The sequence below is a fragment of the Balaenoptera borealis genome (genome assembly GCF_965194805.1).
Source record: "Balaenoptera borealis genome assembly, chromosome: 19".
In the NCBI taxonomy this organism is placed as follows: domain Eukaryota; kingdom Metazoa; phylum Chordata; class Mammalia; order Artiodactyla; family Balaenopteridae; genus Balaenoptera; species Balaenoptera borealis.
This window is the reverse complement of record NC_138878.1, coordinates 62,862,253-62,885,829: the sequence shown is the minus strand read 5'-3', so window position 1 is coordinate 62,885,829 and position 23,577 is coordinate 62,862,253. Positions and strand designations below refer to the sequence as shown.

Genomic DNA, 23,577 nt, shown 5'->3' with positions numbered 1-23,577 from the left:
ACCCTGGCCCTCAGAGTCCTAACCACTGGACCACCAGGGAATTCCCCTAGTTTCAGTTTTTTGAGAAACCTCCATACTGTTTTCCACGGTGGCTGCAAGGAGAGACTTTATCTTGTTCACTGATGTTTCCAGTGCCTAATATTGTATTTGGCACATAGTAAATACTCCACACATTTTTTAAATTTATTTATTTATTTATTTATTTTTAGCTGCGTTGGGTGTTCATTGCTGTATGTGGGCTTCCTCCAGTTGCAGCCAGCAGTGGCTACTCTTCATTGCAGTGCGTGGGCTTCTCACTGTGGTGGCTTCTCTTGTTGTGGAGCACAGGCTCTAGGCACATGGGCTTCAGTAGTTGTGGCTCGCAGGCTCAGTAGTTATGGCGTGCGGGCTCTACAGCGCAGGCTCAGTAGTTGTGGCGCACGGGCTTAATTGTTCTGTGGCACGTGGGATCTTCCCAGACCAGGGTTCGAACCCGTGTCCCCTGCACTGGCAGGCGGATTCTTAACCACTGCGCCACCAGGGAAGTCCCAGAATGCTTCACACATTTTTGCTGAATGAATGACATCTGTGACCCCAGGATGGCCAGCACAGTGCCTGGCCCACAAGAGACTTCAGCCAATACTTGATTGAATGAAAGCCCCTTCTCCTCATCCACTTAAACCCTCCTTGTCCTTCAGGAGCGGGCTCCAACCACCGGGAGGTGACCGGGAGGTTGTCAGGGGCCTCTCCTGGGCACCCATAGCGCCTAGTCACATCACCCTGAACCCTTCCCAGCTCAGCACCAGGTCCATGGGGGCTGGTGTCCACGAAGACCCTGGCAGCCCCTCCCCACCTCAGACTCACTCTGGCTCAGGGCAGGTTTCTATTCATACTTTATTTTCCTGTTTTTGTTTTTTTTAGTTTTTATTAAATAAAAGGAGCAGAGGGAGGGGGGCCTGTGTCTCTCGGGCTCTGGGGGAGCCACAGGCCCTCCCCTGCCTCCCAAGGTGCTCTGCGTGGTAGGCTTGAGGTGGAAGCTGGGCGGGGAGGGCAGCTGGGCGTGCTGGGAGAGGTCGGGATCTGTGACCCACCTACCCCTCCCAGGAAGACTCAGTGGGCGGGGAGAGAGGCTCCCGGCCCCGACTGGGGCTCATCCTGAGGGCTGAGGGCTGGCGGGGCCAGGGCCTGAGCTCCAAGCCACAGGGCGGGACCCCAGGCCCAGCCCAGCCCCTCCCCACCCCAGTGTTCATTCACTGGAGGGTGCAGGGCGGTGGGGCGGGGTGGCCGGGCCCCTCATTCGTGGACGTCCCAGATCTCGGAGAGCAAAGGCGGCAGCTTCTTGTCCTGGAGCCGCAGGGCGAAGACCTGCTCCGAGTGCACGGAGCTGAGCGTGCGCAGGCTCACGAGCTTCATCAGCATGCGGGGGAAACGCAGCTGGTCCTGCGGGCGGCACAGGAGGGAGTGGGCGCGGGCCAGCCCCCTCAGACCACCGGGAGGGCCCCTCCGTGGGTCGAGCCAGGAGAGACAGTGTGGCGCCCCGTGCATGGGCCAGGCCTGGCTCCTTGTGGAGGGGACAGGGGCTTGAGGACACACTCTCGCTGAGAGGACGCTGAGCAGAGCTCAGAGTGCTGTCGGGTGCCGGGGGCGGCGACACAGCCGGGCTGGGACTAGGCAGCCGGCCCCTGGCCCCAGGCTGACCCCACACGGTCTGGACTTCCTGTCCCTCCCCAAGCCGGAGGGGCTGGGCTCTGGCACCTGTGGCCTCTTGATGCGGGTGTAGGACAGCAGCGCGTCCACGTACGGCTGCTGCAGCGCCTCGACTCGGCTCGGCTCCTGCACGTTGGGCCGGTCGGCCGAGAAGATGTTGATGGCGATGAGGAGGGCGTACTCAGCATCGTCCAGGCCCAGGCGCCTCATGGCCCGCGAGAACTCGAAGATGGGGTTGATGAATTCCACCTGCAGGCCTGCGGAGGAGGGAGGCCCGGCCCGATGAACCGCCCCAACCCTGAAACCGGCCCCCATGCCTGGCCGCTGGCGCTGCCCACCTTCAGCAGGGGGAGGGAAACAGCAGCAGGTAGAGAGTGCTGGTCACCCTGTAACCCCACTGCCGGTCAGGGTGCCTGGCACGTGGTAGGTGTGCCATACCTCTCGCCCGAATGAAGGAACGAGTAATGGGCGTGAACACTTAACTCAGAATTTTCTGCCACCCCACCACCCCCTTCACTTCCTTCCTGCCTTCCCGGTTCCTCTCCTTGGGAAAACGAAAGAAAGAAGTTTAATCCTCGGTCACATTATGTCACCCCCTGCGGTGGCTTCGCCTGCTCTCGGAGTGAAGGCCAAACTCATTCCCAGGCGTGACTCATTCATTCATCAAACTGGATTGAGCACCTACTACATGCCAGGCCCCAGGGTAGAGATGTTTACAAGACAAAGCCCCCTGTTCCCATGGAACTTACCTTTGGGGCTTGAGGGGACAGATAGTAGACGAATATGTAAGCAAACTATCCACCCTGTGAGATGATTCTGAGTTCTATGGATCAAGGTAACACAGGGAAGGGTAATCGGGGCCCACGAAAATCGTGTCAACATCTTAGACAAGATGGTCACCGTAGGGTGACATTGCATGAAGGCCTCCCTCACTGCAGAGTATCTGACCCCAAGGAGGGGAGGGAGCAAGTGACCAGGATGTGTGAGTGTTCCAGGTAGGGCACCACCCGTCTGTTTTGCCTGGAACTAGACTTCCTGGGCCCTGAGACTTTTAGTATTAAAGCTGGGAAGGTCCCAGGCAAACTGGGACGAGTTGGTCACCCTAGTTCTGGACAGAGGGACCAGCAAGTACAAAAGCCCTGAGGCGGGAGCACATTTGGTGGGTTCCAGTAAGAGGGAGGCCAGTGTGGCTGGAGGAGAGTGAGTGAGAGGAGAGGGTGGGAGATGAGGGCTGAGAGGGACGGGGCCACACCCTGCAGGGCCTGTGGGCCAGGTGAGGACTTTGGCTTTTCTCCCAGTGAGATGGGAGCCATGGACAATTCTGAGCACAGGAGGGACATGAGCTAACTTCGTTGTTAACTGGATTCTTCTGATGACTGTGTGAACAAACACACTGGGTTGGGGTGGAGGTAGAAGCCCAGTGAGGGGCCCCTGCAATGTTCCAGGGAGAACCCACTGAGGTCCAGACAGCGGTAATGGCAAAGGATGCGGGGGATGTGATGTGGACCAACCCCCTCTCCAGCCCCATCGCCGTGCTCCAAGCCTCCTTGTGGTTCCTTAAAACCGCCCGGCTGGGCTTCCCTGGTGGCGCAGTGGTTGAGAGTCTGCCTGCCAATGCAGGGGACACGGGTTCGTGCCCTGGTCTGGGAGGATCCCACATGCCGCGGAGCAACTGGGCCCGTGAGCCACGATTACTGAGCCTGCGCGTCTGGAGCCTGCCCGTCTGGAGCCTGTGCTCCACAACAGGGGGGGGCCGCGATAGTGAGAGGCCCGCGCACCGCGATGAGGAGTGGCCCCCGCTTGCCACAACTGGAGAAAGCCCTCGCACAGAAACGAAGACCCAACACAGCCATAAATAAATAAAAATAAATAAATTAAAAAAAAAAAAAAAAAAAAAAAAACCGCCCGGCTCTTCCCCACCTCAGGACCTTTGCACATGCTGAGCTCCCCGCCAGAAACACTCCCCCACAACCCAGTGCTCCCCTGCCAAGCTTATACTCAAAGGGTTACTGGGACTGTCCTGGGTGTTGGAAGGGCCAGGTGTTAAAAGGAAGATGAGGTTAGGAGCAGATGTCCAGGAGTATAGAGAGGTGCCCCAGGGAGAGATAATGGGAGAGAACAAGACTCACTGAGAAAGCCCAGAGGCCGAGGGAGCAAGGCCTTTGCACGTGCATTCCCTGGTGGCTAATGCTACTCCTCACCTCCCTTTTCCTAGGTGATCTTTCTCACTCCTCTAGCCTCAGTTCAACTACGCTTCCTCCAGAAGGCCATCGCCTAGGTTACATCCCCAAGGAAGTGCTCTTGGAGGGCAGGGACCAGGGCTGCCCTGTACGGTTGGGGAGGTTGCACATTTCCTGATGGACTGAGATCCAGCCTCCCTCATGTGAGACGAGGCTTGAGGAGGAGAGAGTGTCTTTTCTTAATTCTTACCAAGATGCCCTATGTGACAGCAGAGACCCCTCTGTTTCATCCTGCGCTATGTCCCACTGTGCAGAGTTGGTGCTCAATAAACGTGCTCTTGTCTCACTGCAAGGTGGGCTCAACCCTCACCCCACTTGGGAGATAAAGAAACAGAGGCTCAGACAGGGATGAGAGGGCCCCGCGTCTCCCAGCCAGTAGGGACCCAGCAGAGGCGCCACTTGTGCCCCCACCGCCCAGCCTGCACTTGGCCTTACCTGCGCGGTGGAAGTCATCCTTGCTGTAGGTGAAGTCCTTCAGGAACGTGATGCACTCGGTCTCGTGGTTGTAGCGTCTGGCTGTCTCCAGCAGCATGATCTGAAAGCGGTGGGGAGAGGGATGGGCAGGGGTTTGAGGAGCCCTGTGACCCTTTAGCCACCGTCCTTCCTCTCCTGGCCTGAATGGGGGGCCTGATCTTGCCGGGATCATCCCTCACCTCCCCCCACCCCCGCCCCGCCGTTCTCACGGCCACACAGACTGCGGTCAGCGTGTTGGACACTCCGAGCTCTCTCCCTCCTCCAGGTTCGGCACCCCCAGCCTCCTCCACTCAGGACACTCTCCCCAGGTGGTTAGGAGGCATGGGGCAGAGCTCTTTGTTTTGTTTACTACCACGCACCCAGCACTTGGAATAGGGCGCGGCATACACTAGGCACTCAATGCTTATTCATTACCATTGCTTGGTTCAAATGTCAACTCCCTAAATAAGCTTTTTCAGCACATTCCCTAAAGTGTATCCCTCCAGCCCAATCCTCAATTATTCTCAGCCTTCGGCTTGTTTCCTTTCTCTCCTTGCCTCGTGGGAGGCTCTGATGACTTGTTTAGTATTTTGATCTTCTCCTGTAGAATACCATCCCCACCAAGGCAAGGACCGGAGTCTGGCTTGTCACTATGCTCCCAGCATCTGTCCTGGGGCTTATCTCTGGGGTTCCTTGAGGGCAGGATGGAAGGGCCTCCCTGAGGCTGGGCGGGCCGGCCATTACCTCAATGGTAGACGCCTTCAGGAGGGCGATCTGGTCCTCGCGACCCAGCTGCAGGAAGCCAGGCACCTGCTTGGCGAAGTCCACGATCTCCTGGACTGAGATGATGGCCAGCTCCGTGAAGTGGGCGAAACGCTGCTGGCGAGCATCACGGGACTGCGGGTCTGCGCCCAAGGGCCAGGGCTGGGGACGTGGGGGGCCAGGTTACTCTCAGGACTTCTCCCATAAGCCCAAGGCTATGGGGGCCCCTTGAGGCAAAGCCTACACCCTCGGAGGCCCCCGTCTCAAAGCCCCTGCCCTCTGGAGCCTCACTCTCTCCCCGTGCCCTAGACTGCGGCCCTGTCGGCTTGAGCCTCCTGGGCCCGTCGCCGCTAAAGGCTGCGGAAGGGGCCGTACCGTGACTTTAGGCTGGTCAGAGAAGGAGCGTTTATTGCACTGCAGCTGGGCAGCCACCAACTGCTGGATCATTAGTTCCTGAGCGGCTGTTAACTGGACACCCTCGCCTTCCCCGGAGCCCTGGCCACCCCCGTCAGACCCTCCGGGGGAGGCCCCAGGCCCAGAGGCTGAGCTGCTGCCGACTCCCAGCCCTGTGGGTGACGACTGCTGCTGCTGCTTCCGAATCTTCTTCTTCCGGATCTGTTCTTTGGAGAGGACGCCTGTTGGGGAGACACAGGCCTCAGTAGAGGCCCCAGGCCTGGGCAGGGGCCAGGCTGGCACTGCTCCCTCCCCGGCACTCACACTGCTCCCGCATCCCAGCCTCCTTGCATTTTCGCAGCCGGCATTGCTGGCACTTGCGCCGCATGAAGGCATCCATCTGGCAGGTTCCACCACCCCGGCAGGCGTAGCGCCCGGCCCCGCCTCGGATCACACTTCGCCTGAAGAAGCCCTTGCAGCCTTCGCAGCTGAGCACGTTGTAGTGGAAGCCAGAGGCCGTGTCCCCGCACACCTGGCACAGCTCATCGCCCAGCATCTTTGGAGCCGGGCCCTTCTTTCGCTTGCGCTCCGGCTCCTCTGCTGTGTCTAGGATGACTGGTGTTGGTGGACAGAAGCCATGAGAGACAGAGCCACAGAGATAAACGGCAGCCAGAGGGACAGGTCCATGAGAGATCGGAGGCAAAGAGTCAGAGTGTGGAGAGTGATCCAGGGAGATGGCAATTCACAGGGAAAGATGTGTATGTCAGTGAATCCCAAAGAATGGGTCAAAATAAGAGATGTCAAGGACTAACAGAAGAAAAAAATCAACAAGAAACTGGGGCTGCCCATCCCCATTTCTGATCTTTCTCCCTTTCTAGATCCCTCCCTAAGCCTCCATACCAACTCCCAGCCCATGTCCCCGGACCCCGTCTCACCCACGACGGAAGCTGAGTTGGCCCCATCAGTGCCTGGGACATCAGGATCAGCCCCTGGGCACGGCTCAGAGCCATCCTCCTTTCCATCAGGTGAAGAAGAGGGGGTGCTAGGGCCATTTCCTGGGAGAGGGAGGCACAGTGAGTTTCTCCTGACAATAATCTGCAGGCGGGGGGATGGCTGGGTTGGGAAAGGGGTCACTCACCAGGCAAGGGGGTGTCCAGGGAACTCGTGGCGGGGGTGGACATGGTGGGGTCACGGAGCAGCCTGCAGAATACAGGGGGACTGAGAGCCTTGCGGGGCCAGGGAGGGTCAGGTTAGGCCAGCCACAGGTTTTCATGGGGCTACCTCTCTTTCCTCCATCTCTCAGACTCTTCCCCTACTGCATACACACCCTAATCCCAGTCTCTGCCAGTCTACATACCCTCCCATCCAGTTCCAATAGGGCCTGCCCCCTTCTGCTCCAGGACAGCCTTCAGGTGGGTCTCAAGCCCCTCCCTCCTCTAGACTCTGCCCCTCCTTTAGGCTCCCTCCACTCCAGATCCCGCCCACCGGCTTCTTCCAGATACTGTCCCTTCTACTTCAAGTGCTCCGCCCTCACTTCCTCGCCCAACCTCTGCCGAGGAAGCACCCCTACCTCTCATTCTGACCCCATCTCCTCCTCTTATGCTCCGCCCACATATCGTTTCTTTCTAGGTCCTTCCCCATCCCTTCCAGGTCCCGCCCCACCTCCTCCCATCATACTCCGCCCCCACACCTCTCTCCAGGTCCCGCCCCTCTCCGAACACCAGTGAGGGGCGGGGCTCATGGCTGCGCGCGAGGGTCTCGTGGGCGGCCTCTCGTGGTGGGGGGGGGGTCCCCTACTCCCGTTGCCCTGGAAACAGCCGGGGGCGGCGCGAGCTATGGAGGGGAGACGGTGGAAGGAGAGAAAGGGGCTGAGCCAAGCAGCGCGGGGAACATCGGGAAGCCCCAGGCCCAGGGGTCCTCCCGCGTCTCCCCACAATCGAGTGCACCTGCTTGCGTACCCTTGGTCCGCTTCTCTTCCTCCTCCTCTGTAGCCACTGGCACGCCGCCGCGACTCGGGTCCCCTCAAAACTAACTTCGCCACTTCTTCCGGCAACCCCACCGTGCGTCACTTCCGGGAGTGGGCGGGGAGTCAGGGTGACGGAATTCCGGTCGCTCTAGGGCTAGCCTAACCAGCTGCCCCGCACGGAAGTCGTATACCCACCGGAAGCTTACCTTTCCGGATAGCTCCACTGAGGGCTGGCGGAAGAGTTCCGCACCCATTCAATCAAGCGTTGGGCAAGAGGGCGGCATGGCAAGTCCCAAACCTTCCCGCCCCGGCCTGCGTGGCTTTAAACTCTGCCCTGTGCTTCTCTGGGCTTGCGGGTCAAAGATTTACTCTGCATCATCTCCACGACTACAGATCCTTTTCGCACACGGCTGATTAAAAGCATGTTTGTCCTTTTTTGGTTGTTATAAGTTTTCTGATTTTGGAGCTGCGCTGCTTATTGGTTTTAAATAAGTTAAATTACAAACCTAGACCTAGAAAAAACCTGGAAAAAATATATTTTAAAAATAATTTGGTGATAGGAAGAATTCTTTTAAAAAGTAACCTTCCTCTACGAAAAAGATAAAAATAATAGCTTTTAAAGAAAACTCGGGAATCCCTGGAGGTCCAGTGGTTAGGACGGGGCGCTTTCACTGCCGTGGCCCGCGTTCAACCCCTGGTAGGGGAACTAAGATCCCGCAAGCCCCACAGCAGGGCAAAAACAAACAAAAAACTCAGAATACTTGAACAGGTAGAAGATGGAAATTGTTCCAAAGTCTTTCCACCGTGATAATCAGATCTATATTGAGCGTATATGTATTTTTTTTTAATGGGGATATATGCTCCATACTCTTTTGTAGGTTGTTTTGTCCATTCCAGCGTGGCCTTCAAGCTGTGTAAATTTCCATCCAAGGATATTTACCAATAAAACGAGTGGCTAACATGGGCATGGGGGATGACTGAATGGGTATCTCTTCCACTTCCTCAATGTGTAATGTTGAGCCAAGCTATTTACTATCCCTGCACCTCAGTTTCCTCATCTGTAAATTGGGGCCGACAAGAATTTGTTGTTGCATTGTCATTATGATTAAATGAGGTAAAAACCGTGAACCTGGCCAGGCTCAAATAAGGAGCCCAGTATGTGTGAGCTATGTTTATTCCAGTGAAAATTATTTTTAACTTTTCACTGTTAGAAAAGTGCAAACGGCTGAAATAGACTGAAGATGGACAACAGTTTTGGGGCAAGTCACGTCACTCTCAGTCTCAGTTTGTAACCAAGCAGGACTCTAACGGGCCTTCCCATGACAGACCCCTCCACTATATCCTCTGCTGTAGATTCTCTCTGAAGTGAAACAGGAGGGAAGGGGGCAGGGCATAACCTTTAAAAGAATGACATAGCCCGAGGACACGACATAAACCTGATTAGAACCAAATAGGTCCAAGATGGAGGACAAGTCGACTTCCACTAGACCTTGAGCCTCAGTATACGCTCATTGTAACACATCAGCAAGCTAAATGACACACCCACAGGCACCATGACAGTTCCAAGTCCAACCATAAAGGTCAAAAAGTGGGCAATGGCTTAATCACTGGAACTCCCCACCCCTTCCCAAAAATAGCTGGACTACTTCTCCCACTTACTAGCCTATGAAATTACCCACCCCTATAAAAACTGACAACCCCATATCCTCGTGCCACTCTCACCTTATGAGATGGCCCACACTCTGTCTGTGGAGCGTGCTTCTCTCTAAATAAATCCACTTCTTACTATCACTTTGTCTCTCACTGAATTCTTTCTGCGATGAGACATCAAGAACCTGAGCTTCATTAAGTCCTGAGACCAGGTGTGTGATCTCCATTAAAAGACCTTGGGTTCAAGTCCCAATCTAGGTTTTGGCTGGGTTTGAGTCCTGGCCTGTGGGTTCAAGTGCCAATCTGAGTAACACAGTTTCAGAAGTATAATAGTATCTCATGACACTATACCCAGATAATAGTATCTCATGCATATTTCCTGAGTTTTTCAGATGCTACGAACCACCACCAAACGTAAGAAATTAACTACTTGATGATCATAGCCCCCAGATCTACTGGCACCTAAGGATTGATAGTGTTAACTGCCCTGTTACCTCAACATCAATCAAGCAGAGAACTATGCACGAGCTGATCACATACCCTGGGTTGCCCCTCCCTCAACTTGCCTTTAAAAATGAGGGGGGAGGGATAGATTGGGAGTTTGGGATTGACATGTACACACTACTATTTAAAATAGATAACCAACAAGGACCTACTGTATAGCACAGGGAACTCTGCTCAATATTCTGTAATCACCTAAATGGGAAAAGAATTTGGAAAAGAATAGATATATGTATATGTATAACTGAATCACTTTGCTGTACACCTGAAAATAACACAACGTTGTTAATCAACTATACTCCAATATAAGATTTAAACATTTTTTAAATACTCTGCTGAAACCCTTTGGGGAGTTCAGGGTTGGAACATGAGCCACCTGTTCTTGCATTACCCTGCAATAAACATTTCTCTGCTCCAAACTCCCATGTTTTGGTTTGTTTGGCCTCACTGTGGTCTGTGGGTTCGGGGGTAACAGCTAATCTGTAACAAAATGATATTTACATCAACAAAGGTTGGTGACAGAAAAAATATGGCAGCCAAATCTTACTTCAAAATATAGAATTACCGTGAATTTGAAAGCTACAGTGCAGTCTGACACAGGAACGCTATATCATCAACTCAGATGCCTCTGGCAGTGTTGTAGTGGGTGATGCGATTTTTCCAAAATTATGACCAAGTCTTTTTTTGTTTGTTTAGTTGTTTTTTATTTTTATTTATATTTTTCATTTTGGCAGCACAGCTTGTGGGATCTCAGTTTCCCAACCAGGGATTGAACCCTGGGTCACAGCAGTGAAAGCGCTGAATCCTAACCACTAGACCACCAGGGAAATCCCCTGACCAACTCTTAATAAACTTATCAATAAGACAAGGTAGGAATACTTTTGGCTTGTTCTAAAACAGGCAAAGAAGGCCAGAATGGCTGGAGCTGTGTGGGGTGGGATGAAGATACAAGATAAGATCATAGAGGGAACACAGATCCAATCATGAGGACCTGTGGGCTAAATGTGTTCAACACTGGCTGAGAATTCACAAAAAACGGTCCCTTGCCCAGGGTGACACAAATGGACTACATTTCCCACCTGCCCTTGCAGCTAGGTGTGATCACGTGACTCCGTTCTGGCCAGTGGAACTCCAGCAAAAGTAGCAAGTGCAGTGACCGAAAGCCAGGCCTGGAGGCTGACTCCAAGGTGTCTGGAGCTTCAACCCACGCCCGCCCCCCCACTCCCACCCCCGAGTACAGCCTGCACCGCAGTTTTTCCCCTCTGTAAAATGTGGAGAATAATCCCTCTTTTACAAGGTTGCTGGATGATTAAATAAAATGGTAGGTTGAAAAGTCTAGTAGGGACTTCCCTGGCGGTCCAGTGGTTAAGACTCCAGCGCATTCACTGCAGGGGGCGTAGGTCCCATCCCTGGTCGGAGAACTAAGATCCCGCATGCCACGCGGCGCAGCCAAAAAAGTTAAAATTAAAATTAAAAAAAAAAAGTTTTAACCAATATTCTTATTTTTTGTAATGAGCCTAACTTGCTGGTTAGATTAAAATGCTATTTTCTTTTCTCTTTTAACTTTAAAAAAAATATTTATTTATTTACTTATTTTGGCTGCGCAGGGTCTTTGAGGCAGCACGCAGGGATAGTTGCAGCATGTGGGATCTATTTCCCGACCAGGGATGGAACCCGGGCTCCCTGAATTGGGAGTGAGGAGTCTTACCCATTGGACCACCAGGGAAGTCCCCTAAATGCTATTTTCTAATGCTGCATAAGTGCAGTACGTACGCAATTGAGCCCAAATAAAATTACCGTTTACGTTTTCATCAAAGGGTGAACAAGCTCATGAAGACAGTTGAAATGTAATTTATGATTGTAAATTATGTAAATTAAGCTACCTTCAGGACACTAATATGTAGATAAAGGAGACTTTCATTATTGTGAAGCAATATGTCATTAACCTTGAAAATTATATACAATTGTCACAGACATTCCTTTAAAAGTAAAAAAAAAAAAAAAAAGACAATCTCCAAAAAGAAAAAAAGAAAGAAAGAAAAGAAGAATCTAGTAACTCTTTATCCAGTCGAATCTTGAGGCTTGATTGTTCTGAGTCTGGAGAAAGGTGTCAAGCCTGAGACTTACCTCGAGGGCTCCTACTCTGGTGTTGGAGGTCGACCCTGTTACAAACCACTATTTGATAGAATAGGGGTGATCTAGGTCTCGTTTGCTGACTGTGTTCCGAAGACATCTCCCAGCTACCTTAGGTAGGGGGCAGTCAGAGAGGAATAACTTACCTGACTTCTTTGTGTCGCATTTCAGGCAATGGGAAACACAGGGACAAAAGCAGGCAGGTTTGAAAGAGACCCATGTGTTCCAGGATTTCAGCTCAAGAAACCAGGGAGGGAAGTAAAGTTTAAAAACTAAATTTTTTTCAGAAAAAAATGCTGCCTTGGGGAAGGTGCTTAATAAATACTTGTTGGATCTCAGTAAATTAAGTTGAATTAAGAGACTGGTTCACAACTACAAGAAAGTTGAGCAAATATTATTGTCAATGTAAAAACGATGCGTGTAGAGTCAACCATTTTTGTAGCGTGTATACTATTTTTAAAAAACATTTTCGGGAAATTTATGTGGAAAAACAAATGAAACTGTATTATCAGAATTCATGTAAAATAGACTGATCAGAAAATATTTTTCAAAAAGAAAATATTTTCCCCTGTACTGAATAGAGAATAATCAGAAGGCTTTACGTTTCTAGCTGTTAGGAGTATAATTCCTAGAGTTTGACTAAATCATAAACTAGAACTCTTTAAAGAAAAGAAAAAGAAAAGACACTGATTGGGGGAGGTGGGGGTGGGGAAAGAGCGGATCTTGGCTGAGAAAATAGGCCCATACCACCACCGTGTGAGCATTTACGGATTTGCAGGCAAGACCTTTCAGAAACAACTTAATCTTAGAGAGTAAGAATTGGGGCCGGGAACTTCCCTGGTGGTCCAGTGGGTGAGATTCCTTGCTTCCACTGCAGGGGGCACGGGTTCGATCCCTGGTCGGGGAACTAAGATCCAGCATGCCGCGCAGCTCGGCCAAAAAAAAAAAAAAAAAAAAGAATTGGGGCCGGAAGATGCAAAATCCGGGTTGGGGGGGGGGACTCTGAGGGGGGACTCTGAGGTGTCAAGACTGAGTATTCTGGGCTTCCCTGGTGGCGCAGTGGTTGAGAATCCGCCTGCCAATGCAGGGGTCCACGGGTTCGAGTCCTGGTCCGGGAAGATCCCACGTGCCACGGAGCAACTAAGCCCGTGTGCCACAACTACTGAGCCAGCACTCTAGAGCCCGTGAGCCACAACTACTGAAGCCCGCGCGCCTAGAGCCCGTGCTCCGCAACAAGAGAAGCCACCGCAGTGAGAAGCCACCGCAGTGAGAAGCCCGCGCACCACAACGAAGAGTAGCCCCCGCTCGCCGCAACTAGAGAAAGCCCGCGTGCAGCAACGAAGACCCAACACAGCCAAAAATAAATAAATAAATAAATTTTAAAAGAAAAGAAAAGGAAAAAAGACTGAGTATTCCAACAGCTGACACAGAGGAGGGGGAGATGTGGGGAGAGTTACTGTAGAGAAACTGGCCCTCCATCTGCTGTGTCAGGGAAATCCCTCAGTGCAACCAGTGCTCAAAGTGGGTTGTTAAAAATATTTATTGACCCTTTGCAAGATGCCAGGCGCTGTCCTAGGTGCTGAGGACAGAGTGGCAAGTGAAACAGACCAAGATCCCTGCCTTTGTGGGGATCAGATTCTAATGGGGACACAAATGTTAAAGATAATAAGTAAATTAGCAGTATAGAAAGTATCACTGGGACTTCCCTGGTGGCGCAGTGGTTGAGAGTCCGCCTGCCAATGCAGGGGACACGGGTTTGAGCCCTGGTCGGAGAAGACCCCACATGCCGTGGAGCAACTAAGCCCGTGCGCCACAACTACTGAGCCTGCCCTCTAGAGCCCGCGAGCCACAACTACTAAGCCCGCGGGCCACAACTACTGAAGATCGCGCGCCTAGAACCCGAGCTCCGCAACAAGAGAAGCCACCGCACTGAGAAGCCCGCGCACCGCAACGAAAAGTAGCCCCCGCTCGCAGCAACTAGAGAAAGCCCGCTCGCAGCAATGAAGACCCAATGCAGCCAAAAATAAATAAATAAATAAATAAATTAAAAAGTATCACTGATTCTAAGAAGCACGTGGTTTACTACTGATGACATTAATTATGTCGTGTTAATTTCAGTTAATGAAATGTTAGAAGATGTCAAGTGCTATGGGGAAAAAATAGATCCGGGTAAAGGAGATTGGAAATTCCGGGGGAGGATGGTTGACATATTCAATAGGGTAGACAGGGTAGACTTCACTAAGAAGGTGGCATTTAAGCAAAGATTTGAAGGAGGAGAGGGAGTGAGTAAAGTTTTCTGGAGGGAAAACACTTGGACAGAACAGCCCGTGCAAAGGCCCTGAGGCAGGAGTATATGTCTGGGATGTTTGAGGAACAGCCAAGAGTGAAGGAGGGGAAGTGAGAAGAGATGATGTCAGGGAGGGGACGCGGCCTAATCATATAGGGCCTTTCAATTCTGTAATGCCATTGGTACCTCTGATCCTTCGATCCTACCCTTTTTTTCCTGTTTCCTTCATCTCTCATGTCCTCCCTTCCTTAGGCTGCATAGATTCTATGGTCAACCACCATAATCGTGCCCTTGCACAAATAACATTAACCCCTTACTCTTTCTCCCTCAGTCATACTTGCCTGGCAAAACCCCAACTCTGGTTAAAATGAACTCACTGCCTCTGTGTGCCTGCTCTCACCCAGCTGAGCTTGTGAGTGGACACACTTCAGATGTGTGACTGCAAACACTCAGAACCAAACTGCAAGGCTGCCACAGTTTTCTTCTCCAGTCCCTAAGAAATCATTTTCTCATCTTCTTTCTCTAAACCTCTAGCAGCCCTCGCCCTTTTCGTTCTCACTTCTTCTTTTGCTGAAAAAAATAGAAGCAATCAGAAAGAAACTTCCCCATGCTTGCCTTAGGGACACTACTAGCTCACCTTCAGAGGTACACTGCTGCCCCACCCATGACCATGTTTGGACAATCTGTAAGAAGCCAACCCCTCCACTTAGGCACTGAATCCCTTCTCCTCTCCCTTTTCAAAACTTTCCCTCTTGCAATGTTTCCTTCTCTCTCTTGCATCATTATTTGTGCAACGCTTAAGCCTTTGTTCCTTTAGGATTCCTCTTCACTGAATGCCCGCACTTCTCTGTGGCGCTGCTGAGGATGCTTCCTGAAAGTTGGGGGTCCTAGGCCCTCCCTCTTTGTAACTCCACCCTGAAGATCACTTTCCTCCAGCATCTACCTAAGGGACTTTCCTGCTACAACATCCTAAAGGACACCCAAGTTCAAGAGGCGGGGCCCCAACCATTTTGAAAGCGGATCTTCTGGCTTTACTGAAGCCTTCAGATGATGGCAGCCTCAGCTGACATCTGTCTGCAACCCTATGAGCCAGAACTGCACGGTCAAACTACTTTCAATTTTTTAACACAGAAAGCCCCCCAAAGATAATAATAAATGATTATTTCTGTCTTAAACCACTCAGTTTGGGGGTGATTTTTACACAGCATTAACTAACTAGTACACTCTCCCAAGTTTGCTTTTCTCTAGGGCTACCCAGTCCTTGTAAATGGAAATAACATGAACACAGTTGTAATAATGTAAATGAACTGTTTTTCTGGCAGATTCTTGGGCTCCGTCTCAAGCCTTTGGAATCGGAATCTCTGAGGGTGGTACCCAGAAATCTAGGGCACTTTTAAACTGGGTTTTCAGGTGCTCCTCAATATTTGAGAAACTTAATTACGGAAAAGGGGGCAGACAGAGAGACACTGCAAATTATTTTTATGCTTTTTCAATGGTGGTAGGGCTATGGACTTTTTGTGTGTGTGTTTCAGTATTTTCCAAATAAAACAATAGGAATCGGGGTCCTGACACTTTGGCAGTCCCACTTAATATGGGGCAGAAGACGTCTAGTCTGACCCTCTCTTCCTTCCCCCAGACCTTTCACAAACGCCCCGCCCATACATTTGTTTGCCCCAGAAAACTCTTGTGGTTAATGAGTCACAGAAAAACTGAAGTGAAAGCTATAAGTAAAGGCGACAATAGCTAAAGAATGGGTAAGGGAGGGGCGCAGGAGACTCTCCACCACCACCGAAGTCCGGAGTGAGGCACGCCAATACTTCTGGCGACCCTACCAAAATATTTGGCACATTCCTCCCAAAATACCACCCATCACTCCCACATCACCCACCAAGAAACTTCGTGTCTTAGTCACCTCTCAAACCTGGAAGTGGGCAGTGAACAGGGCGCAGTCTCCGGGGAAAGAAAACGGAGCCGCAGGACGCCTGGGTCCACACGGGTCCCCAGAGATGTCTCCGCCACCGCTGCTGCTGCTGCTACTACCGTTGCTCACCATGCAGCCCACTGGGGCCACGTTGATCCGGTAATGGGGACCCCCACCACCCCAAAACCTGGGACGGACTCTCTCCCTCTTACCCTTCAAGTCTGGGGCTCCCCAGTTCAGCAACCCCCAAACCTGACACCCCAGGATCCATGATTCCTATCTTTTGGGTTCCCAGATCTCCAAATTAGGCTCTCACCCCTGAGGGATCCACCCTGTTATCTCCTAAGACCCAAGCCCTTTGAGTCTAAGGTCCTGCACCCTGAGACCCTTGGTTGGGGACCGTCCCAATCTTCTCAGTACACATTTTTGGGAGAACTCTGCTGATCCCACCCTGAGCTTTGATGATCTGATACTGAGATCTCCAGACCTGTGACACCCGTCTTCCAACAGATCTTGGAGACCCAGATCTGTGACATCTAAATTGAGACTCCCTCAGATTCACATCTTCCAAATTGTTGAGGTCTCAAGAAGTCCAGTTTTGGGGACTCCTATGACCTCCCCCCCACCTCTGGTGCCTCCCCCAATCTCTCCCTTCCTCTCCTCCCTTCTCTCCACTCCCTGGAACTCTTGATGGGGGGAGGGGGGTCTACTTTTCCAGGAAACACTTTTTCCCCACTTCACATTCTTAAGCCTCTCAAAGACTAAGTCATGGGCGGTGGCCGCAAAGATGTGGGGGGCAGGGCCCCAAGGAGAAACTACAGGCAGGTACAAAAAGGTTACTGCACATGATGTTTGCTAACCTACTTTTTGAACCTAAGAGGTCATAGCCACTTCCCAAGTCAACGGAAAGAGCAATGATTCTCTGAGTTGACTCAGGACCACCAACATCGGCTTGAGCAGGCCCCAGGAACTTGTTAGAAATGCAGGTCCTCAGGCTCCATCCTAGACCTACTCAATCAGAAACTAGCAGTTCTAGGGACTTCCCAGGTGGTCCAGTGGTTAAGACTCTGAACTCCCAATGCAGGGGGCATGGGTTTGATCCCTGGTCGGGTAACTAAGATCCTGCATGATGCATGGTGTGGCCAAAAAAGAAAAGAAAAAGAAAAAAAGAAATGAGCAGTTCTAAATTTTAACTAGCCCTCTAGGTCAGGGATTGGCAAAACACTCAGCTCAAGAGCCAAATCCAGCCTGTCACCTGTTTTTGCAAATAAAGTTTAATGGAATTCAGCCATGTTCATTTTTTACATGTCGCCTATGGCTGCTTTTGTGCTATATTGACAGAATGAGTAGTTGCAGCAGAGATGGATGGCCTGCAAAACCTTTACAAAAAAACTTTTCCTATCACCCCTGCTCTAGGTGATTCTGCTTCAAAACAACTTTGCAAAACCACTGGCGTAGAGAGCTACTTTCCCCTTTTTAGTGGTTGAATGGATTCCATTCTAGGCATCTTTTATAGCAGAGCTGAGATGTTCCCAGCGTTGGCCATTGCGTGCACAACAGTTTTCAGAATTAGGTACATGCTCATAAACACATCTTTGTGCACTTGTCTAATGATCTCCTATAGATGAAATTCCCAGAATTAAAACTAATTGGCTTAAAAGCTGCACTCCCAATTTTGACTCATGATGTTACCAAACTATACTCCAGAAAGTTTCTATCAATCTACACCTCCTAACCTCCTAGCCAACAGTGAGTATTGGTAATTCTGTGCCAATCTGCAGGGGGAAAAGAAAAAAAAGAAAGAAAGAAAATGAAAAGGTCTCTCACTCTTTGTTATTCCCATTTCTTTGATAACTATTGGGGTTGAACATTTTTCCATGTGTTTAGAAGTTGTACTTCTTTTGAAAATTACCTGCTTATTTCTTTTGACCATTTTCCTACTTAATGTCAAGAACTGTAAAGTTAATTTGCCACAGTTTCATGGCTGCTGGTGGAAGACACAAGATTCCCAGGTGTGAGGCAAAGGACAATTTAGTACTCCCGGCAATAGTAGTAGCCAGTTTTGTGCCAGATTTCTGAGCCTCGGTTCCCACAGGGTGAAAGGAACGGAGTCAGGTGATATGTGCACAAGCGGTGAGGTGCATTACAGCAGGGGAACCCTAGGCTTGAATCTTTTATAGTGGATCATATGCCTGCCTGGCCTTTGCTCCAGAGAGAGACACTCTCTCTCTTCCAAGGCTGTTCACTAAACAAAATCCTTGAAAAGACACTCTGGACATAGTCAGTCTGTGTCTCTGCAGAAATATAAGACTCATGAATAAGTGCCTCCCAGCACAGGGTTGCTTATCTTATTCTTATTTATTTGTAGAAGCTCTTTGCATTTTAGAGATACTAACTCTTGGACATACAACTTGTAATTATTTCCACTAGATTTTTTTCTCTTTGAACTTTGTATGTTGGGGGAAGGGTGCACAGAAGTTTAAAATTTTAGAGACAGCCTTATCAATATTTCTCCCATGATTTCTGATCTTCCCATCTTTTCTGAGAAAAGCCCTCCTTTTGCTAGAATTATTAAACACTTTACTTCCAGTGCTCTTATAATTTTACACTGCACATTAAGTGTGATGTACATTTGATATATCTGGAATATATTTTACTGTAAAAAGTAAAATTGGGATTTGGTGCTTACATTTTTCCCCCAGCGCTGAAAGTATGTAAGGGCTTTTGCAAAGGCTAGTTTTATGTTGGGGTTTTTGGCATTTTTAAAAGTTTGTTTTATTGAAGTATAGTTGATTTACAATGTTGTGTTAATTTCCGCTGTACAGCAAAGTGATTCAGATATATATGCTATATACATATTCGTTTCCATTATGGTTTATCACAGGATATTGAATACAGTTCCCTGTGCTATGCAGTAGGGCCTTGTTGTTTATCCATTGTATTGATATATACATAATAGTCTGCATCTGCTAATCCAAAACTCCCCACCCATCCCTCCGCCACCGTGGCCCCCCAACCCCGGCATATGTTAGGGTCTTTGGAAAACTTTGTGTATGTCCATTCCAGAATGGCTTACTTTACATAATTTGGAAGGTCTTTTATTGAAACGTTTTGGGGAAAGTCTGTTTGGAATGGTGCACTCTTGTAGAGTCTTTGGGGAAATTTGTCAACGTGGTTTGGTAGGTGTTTGGTAGGGTTTCTGGTAATGACTATTACTATAGGGCCATGGAGATGCTTACATTGTCGTTATATCCTATTTGGGGAAGTCTGTTATAGAGGATGTCCAGAAAGGGTAGCTCCTTAGCTGTTGGTATCTCCTTCCCCCACAGGACCCCACTTCGCAGAGTCTACACTGGACTCAGGGCCCTGAACCCACTGAGGGGATGGGATAAGCCAGCAGAGCCCCCCAGGTTGGGGGCTCCATCCCCTGGGGACAAGGACTTCTTTGTGCCTCTCTCCAACTACATGAACGTGAGTCACAGCCCCCCGCTGTCCCCAACCTTCCTGCCCTTGGTCAAGCTCTTCATCCAGGACCTCTCCTGTTTTGCCATCAGGTCCAGTATTATGGGGAAATTGGGCTGGGAACGCCCCCACAAAACTTCTCTGTCGTCTTTGACACTGGTTCCTCCAATCTCTGGGTCCCGTCCGTGAGATGCCACTTCTTCAGTCTGCCCTGCTGTGAGCTGTCATGGGGGAGAATAAGGCTGAATGGGGGTAAAGGGAGAAGGGGGGCTGGGCCCGGTCTTCCCAAGGGTTTTTGGGGACCTGTTCTCTTCCAACGCATCCTCACAGGTGAGTTGGCCGGAGAGGCAGGAGGCACTGGGGAGACCTCTCTCCCCCAGTGACAGCTCCCTCACCTTCTGACCTAGGAGTCCACCACCGCTTCAACTCCAAAGCCTCCAGCTCCTTCCGGCCCAATGGGACCAAGTTTGCCATTCAATACGGAACTGGCCGCCTAGACGGCATCCTGAGTGAGGACAAGCTGACTGTGCGTGACCTTGGCCCCGGGAAGGCTTGAGCCTGGGAGAAGCCCATCTCTAAGATTATCTGGTTTAGGGAGGGGCTTGAAGAGGCGGGGCCTCCTGGGTAAACGGATGGGGTTTTTGAATTGCGAGGCAGGGCTTCCTGGGGAAGAGGGCGGGGCTTCCCAGGCAGGGGCGGGCCTTCTCAAGTTGCGAGGCAAGGCTTCCTAGGCAGTTGGAGTTGTTTACAGATGTCCCCAGACCTGGGATTCATGCCTTGGTTTGGGAGACTTCAGAGACATGTAGGTAATGTCCTCCCGGAAGTAACTTACTCCATTTGAATCTACCCCAGATTGGGGGAATCACAGGTGCATCGGTGATTTTTGGGGAGGCTCTGTGGGAGCCCAGCCTGGTCTTCACATTTGCCCACTTCGATGGGGTATTGGGCCTCGGCTTTCCCGTTCTGGCTGTGGGAGGAGTTCGGCCCCCGCTGGATAGACTGGTGGACCAGGGGCTTCTGGATGAGCCTGTCTTCTCCTTCTACCTCAACAGGTAATGGCGGAGGGTCTACCTTCCTCTGAGTCCTAGCCCCAAGAAGGAAGTTCTGCCCTCCTTCAGGAAGTCCCTTGCCCAATAAAGGAAGTCCCACTCTCCATTCAGGAAGTCACCGCCCCAATATAAGAAACACATGAACCCTATTCATAAGTTCCACTCACTAAGCAACACCTTAAGACCTACTAAAGAAACACCATCATTTAAAACGTTCCATGTTTCAATCTCAGACCAGGAAATTCCATGCCCTACCCAATCAAATACTGAATTTAAGAACCCCATCTTCACGATAAAGAAATCCCAATTCCATTTGAGAACACACGTCAGAAGTCAGGAATTGCCCATTTTAATCTAAGAAGTTACACCTACCTTCTAGGAAGCTTTAAACTTATGCTCAGAAAGCCTAAGCTGTCATCCAGGTAGTATCCAGGCAGGAAGTTCTATGTCCCTTCAGTTATCCGGACGTCCAACCCAGGAAGTCCCGTCCACCTCTTTTTCCTTTTTTTTTTGCTGCAACTTGTGCCCCCTGCAGTGGAAGGGCGGAGTCCTAACCACTGAACAGCCAGGGAATCCCCCCACCCACCTCTTAGTAGATCTTGACCTTCCACACTTCCAGGAAGTGCCCGCCCCCACCCCCCCTTCCTATCACTCTCAGCCAACTGAGGAAGTCTAATTCCCCGGAAGTTCTAGACATGCAATTCAGAAAGTCTCATCATCCGCTCGGGGAGACTGACTCCTCACAATCACACCTTCCAGAGCCAATTCAGAAACCTCAATGCTCCACTCCCCGCAAAAGTTCTACCTTCTACAGTCAAATCAAGAAGTCCTATGCCCACTTCAGGAAGCTCCCAAGACCCTAAAATCCTAACCTCCACCAAGAAAAGCCCCATTTCTCTTCACTTCTTGCCTTGCTTCCAGTCCCAACATCAAGGCCCTGCCTGCATCCCACTATCCCACCTAGAACCCAGACACCACCCCATTGGCAGAAGTCCCTCCCTTGGCCACTCCTGGGGCTGGCAGGAGAAATGCCCATGACACATACAGCTGTCTGCCTCTGCAGGGACCCTGAGGCAGCTGATGGCGGAGAGCTGGTCCTGGGTGGCTCGGACCCAGCCCACTACATCCCACCCCTCACCTTTGTGCCAGTCACGATCCCTGCCTACTGGCAGATCCACATGGAGCGGTGAGGAACCTGGCCTCCTAGGTCTGGGAGGAGTGGGGTAGAGCCTAAAATCCAGTGTCCTGGGGTGAAGGGAGCCAAGGACCCAGACTCCTAGGTCTGATGGAGGAGGGATTGTGGGCCAGGACTCCTGGCTCTGCAGGAGGAGGGGGCTGGGGGCCTGGCCTCCTAGGATGCTGGCTCTAATGACTGCCTCCTTCTGCCTCACAGTGTGGAGGTTGGCACAGGGCTGACTCTTTGTGCCCGGGGCTGTGCTGCCATTCTGGACACAGGCACGTCTCTCATCACGGGACCCACTGAGGAGATCCGGGCCCTGCAGGCAGCCACTGGGGGAGTCCCCCTGCTAATGGGGGAGGTAAGGACCTGGTGTCTGGTGGGTGTGGGCTGGGGAGGCTAGTAGGGATTTAATCGTGGACATTGGGCAGGATGCTCCAGCCTGCGGGTGGGAATCGCATGGCTAAGAGGTATGCACGGGCTGAAAGCACTGGACCTTGTGAGTGACAGGCCGGGGGTTAGTGAGAGGAAGCAAGGACACCTCCCAAGTGTCTACTCTAAGTGACTCCGGGAACAGGACCGGATGAGAGTGAGTAAACTTATAATTAGTATAAGACTAATTACATACACCTATAGGCCCAGTATGGCCCGTGGGCCACCAGTTTTTGATTTTCAATTAGAGGAAAAGAGGTTTTGATCAAATGGGAGCCTAGGGGAAGTGGCAACAACTATATAGGAGTGAGGGAAAAGCCAATAAGGCTACAGAAGACAGCAGAGCCTGACCACACAAGGTCCTGAATACCTAGCTGCCCAAAATGGACATTTCCCTGTTGCACTGGGGAGCCACGGAAAGAATTTGAGCAGAAAAGGAATCCCTCGTCTCTACTTGCTCCTCTTTGCCCTCAGTACCTCATCCAGTGCTCGAAAATCCCAACGCTCCCCCCAGTCTCCTTCCTCCTTGGCGGGGTCTGGTTTAACCTCACGGCCCAGGACTACGTCATCCAGGTAGGTGGCAGTCACAATGACGTCAGAGTGACGCGTTGAGAGGGTGGGGCTGGGAGTGAGACATCACTAGGGCCAAGCAGGGACCACATAAACATTTCTAGTGCCCACGGTAGTGGGCGGGGCGAAGCTCTGGCTCCTAGGAAGAAGGAACACCGGTGGGCGTGACACGACACCTGTGATCCGTCTTGTCGCCTTGTAGATTGCTCGGGGTGGCGTCCGTCTCTGCTTGTCAGGCTTCCAGGCTCTGGACATGCCTCCGCCCGCAGGGCCCCTCTGGATCCTCGGCGATGTCTTCTTGCGCAGCTACGTGGCCGTCTTCGACCGCGGCGACAGGAAAAGCGGGGCGCGAGTGGGGCTTGCGCGCGCTCGAGCTCGTGGCGGACAGTGAAGGGGTGGGCTTGCGCAGCCGCAGTTCTCCGGTTGAGGCCCTGGTTACGCGCATGCGCACCCCCCGATACTCAGTAAAAATCCACTATTTCTATTAAACTTACCTGGGTCTCTTCCTTTTTTTTTTTTTTTTTTTTAAGCGCGTGATTTTTTTCAGAAAAAAGTTAGTGTCCGGCTCTCTGGAGTTGAGAAAGAAAGGAAGGAGAAAGGTATCACTCCTCTCCAAGGTGCACACTGGTGCGAGGGTCCTATACTACGAAGCCCATGAAGCCCCTCGCCTACACTGCCTCTCCCCAAAGGTACTCGACGCCGCGGAGCATCACGGACGTTGTAGTCTAGGCGGTGTTAACGTCCTGACGGGGGCGGGCGCAGCCACAACACGCGTGGGAGGCGACAGGTCGCGACGGCAGCGACAGGTGGCAGTGGGGGGTGGCTGAAATCGTAAAGGGTTTTCCAACCCTTGTTCTAAGGGGAGGGGATACCATTCCCGCACACTTAATCTGTT

The 23,577-nt window shown here is 51.2% G+C and overlaps 3 protein-coding genes across 6 annotated transcripts in view; 1 reads left to right on the top strand and 2 right to left on the bottom strand.

Annotated features, from left to right (window-relative positions):
- Positions 1-856: 856 nt before the first annotated feature.
- On the bottom strand, positions 857-7,367 carry NR1H2 (nuclear receptor subfamily 1 group H member 2). 4 transcript variants are annotated; one of them, XM_082367644.1, is made up of 9 exons: positions 7,225-7,367; positions 6,673-6,734; positions 6,470-6,589; positions 5,859-6,149; positions 5,517-5,776; positions 5,124-5,303; positions 4,362-4,461; positions 1,735-2,024; positions 857-1,419 (listed from the first exon to the last, which is right to left on the bottom strand). In XM_082367644.1, the coding sequence occupies exons 2-9, from the start codon at positions 6,713-6,715 to the stop codon at positions 1,273-1,275; spliced, it is 1,431 nt and encodes a 476-aa protein (XP_082223770.1). In that variant the 5' UTR covers positions 6,716-6,734; positions 7,225-7,367; the 3' UTR covers positions 857-1,272. The 4 variants fall into 4 exon arrangements, with proteins under 4 accessions (XP_082223770.1, XP_082223772.1, XP_082223771.1 ...); XM_082367646.1 differs by having other exon boundaries at positions 1,735-1,943; XM_082367645.1 differs by having other exon boundaries at positions 5,859-6,140.
- Positions 7,368-7,495: 128 nt separating this feature from the next.
- Positions 7,496-23,073, top strand: NAPSA (napsin A aspartic peptidase; the record flags this gene model as incomplete). The annotated part of the gene is given in 9 exon segments (XM_082367652.1): positions 7,496-16,151; positions 19,322-19,463; positions 19,547-19,669; positions 19,864-19,980; positions 20,307-20,506; positions 21,567-21,689; positions 21,897-22,041; positions 22,587-22,685; positions 22,885-23,073. Coding segments are annotated over 9 exon segments (1,212 nt in total). The 5' UTR covers positions 7,496-16,077.
- Positions 22,983-23,577, bottom strand: part of LOC309616539 (uncharacterized protein) — a gene marked incomplete at its 5' end in the record, with an annotated part of 3,517 nt that continues 2,922 nt past the window's right edge. Inside the window, 2 exons of the mRNA XM_082367196.1 lie at positions 22,983-23,103; positions 23,178-23,251. Coding sequence (XP_082223322.1) covers positions 23,237-23,251 — 15 coding nt within the window. The 3' untranslated portion in view covers positions 22,983-23,103; positions 23,178-23,236. The remainder of the gene's footprint in view (positions 23,104-23,177; positions 23,252-23,577) is intronic.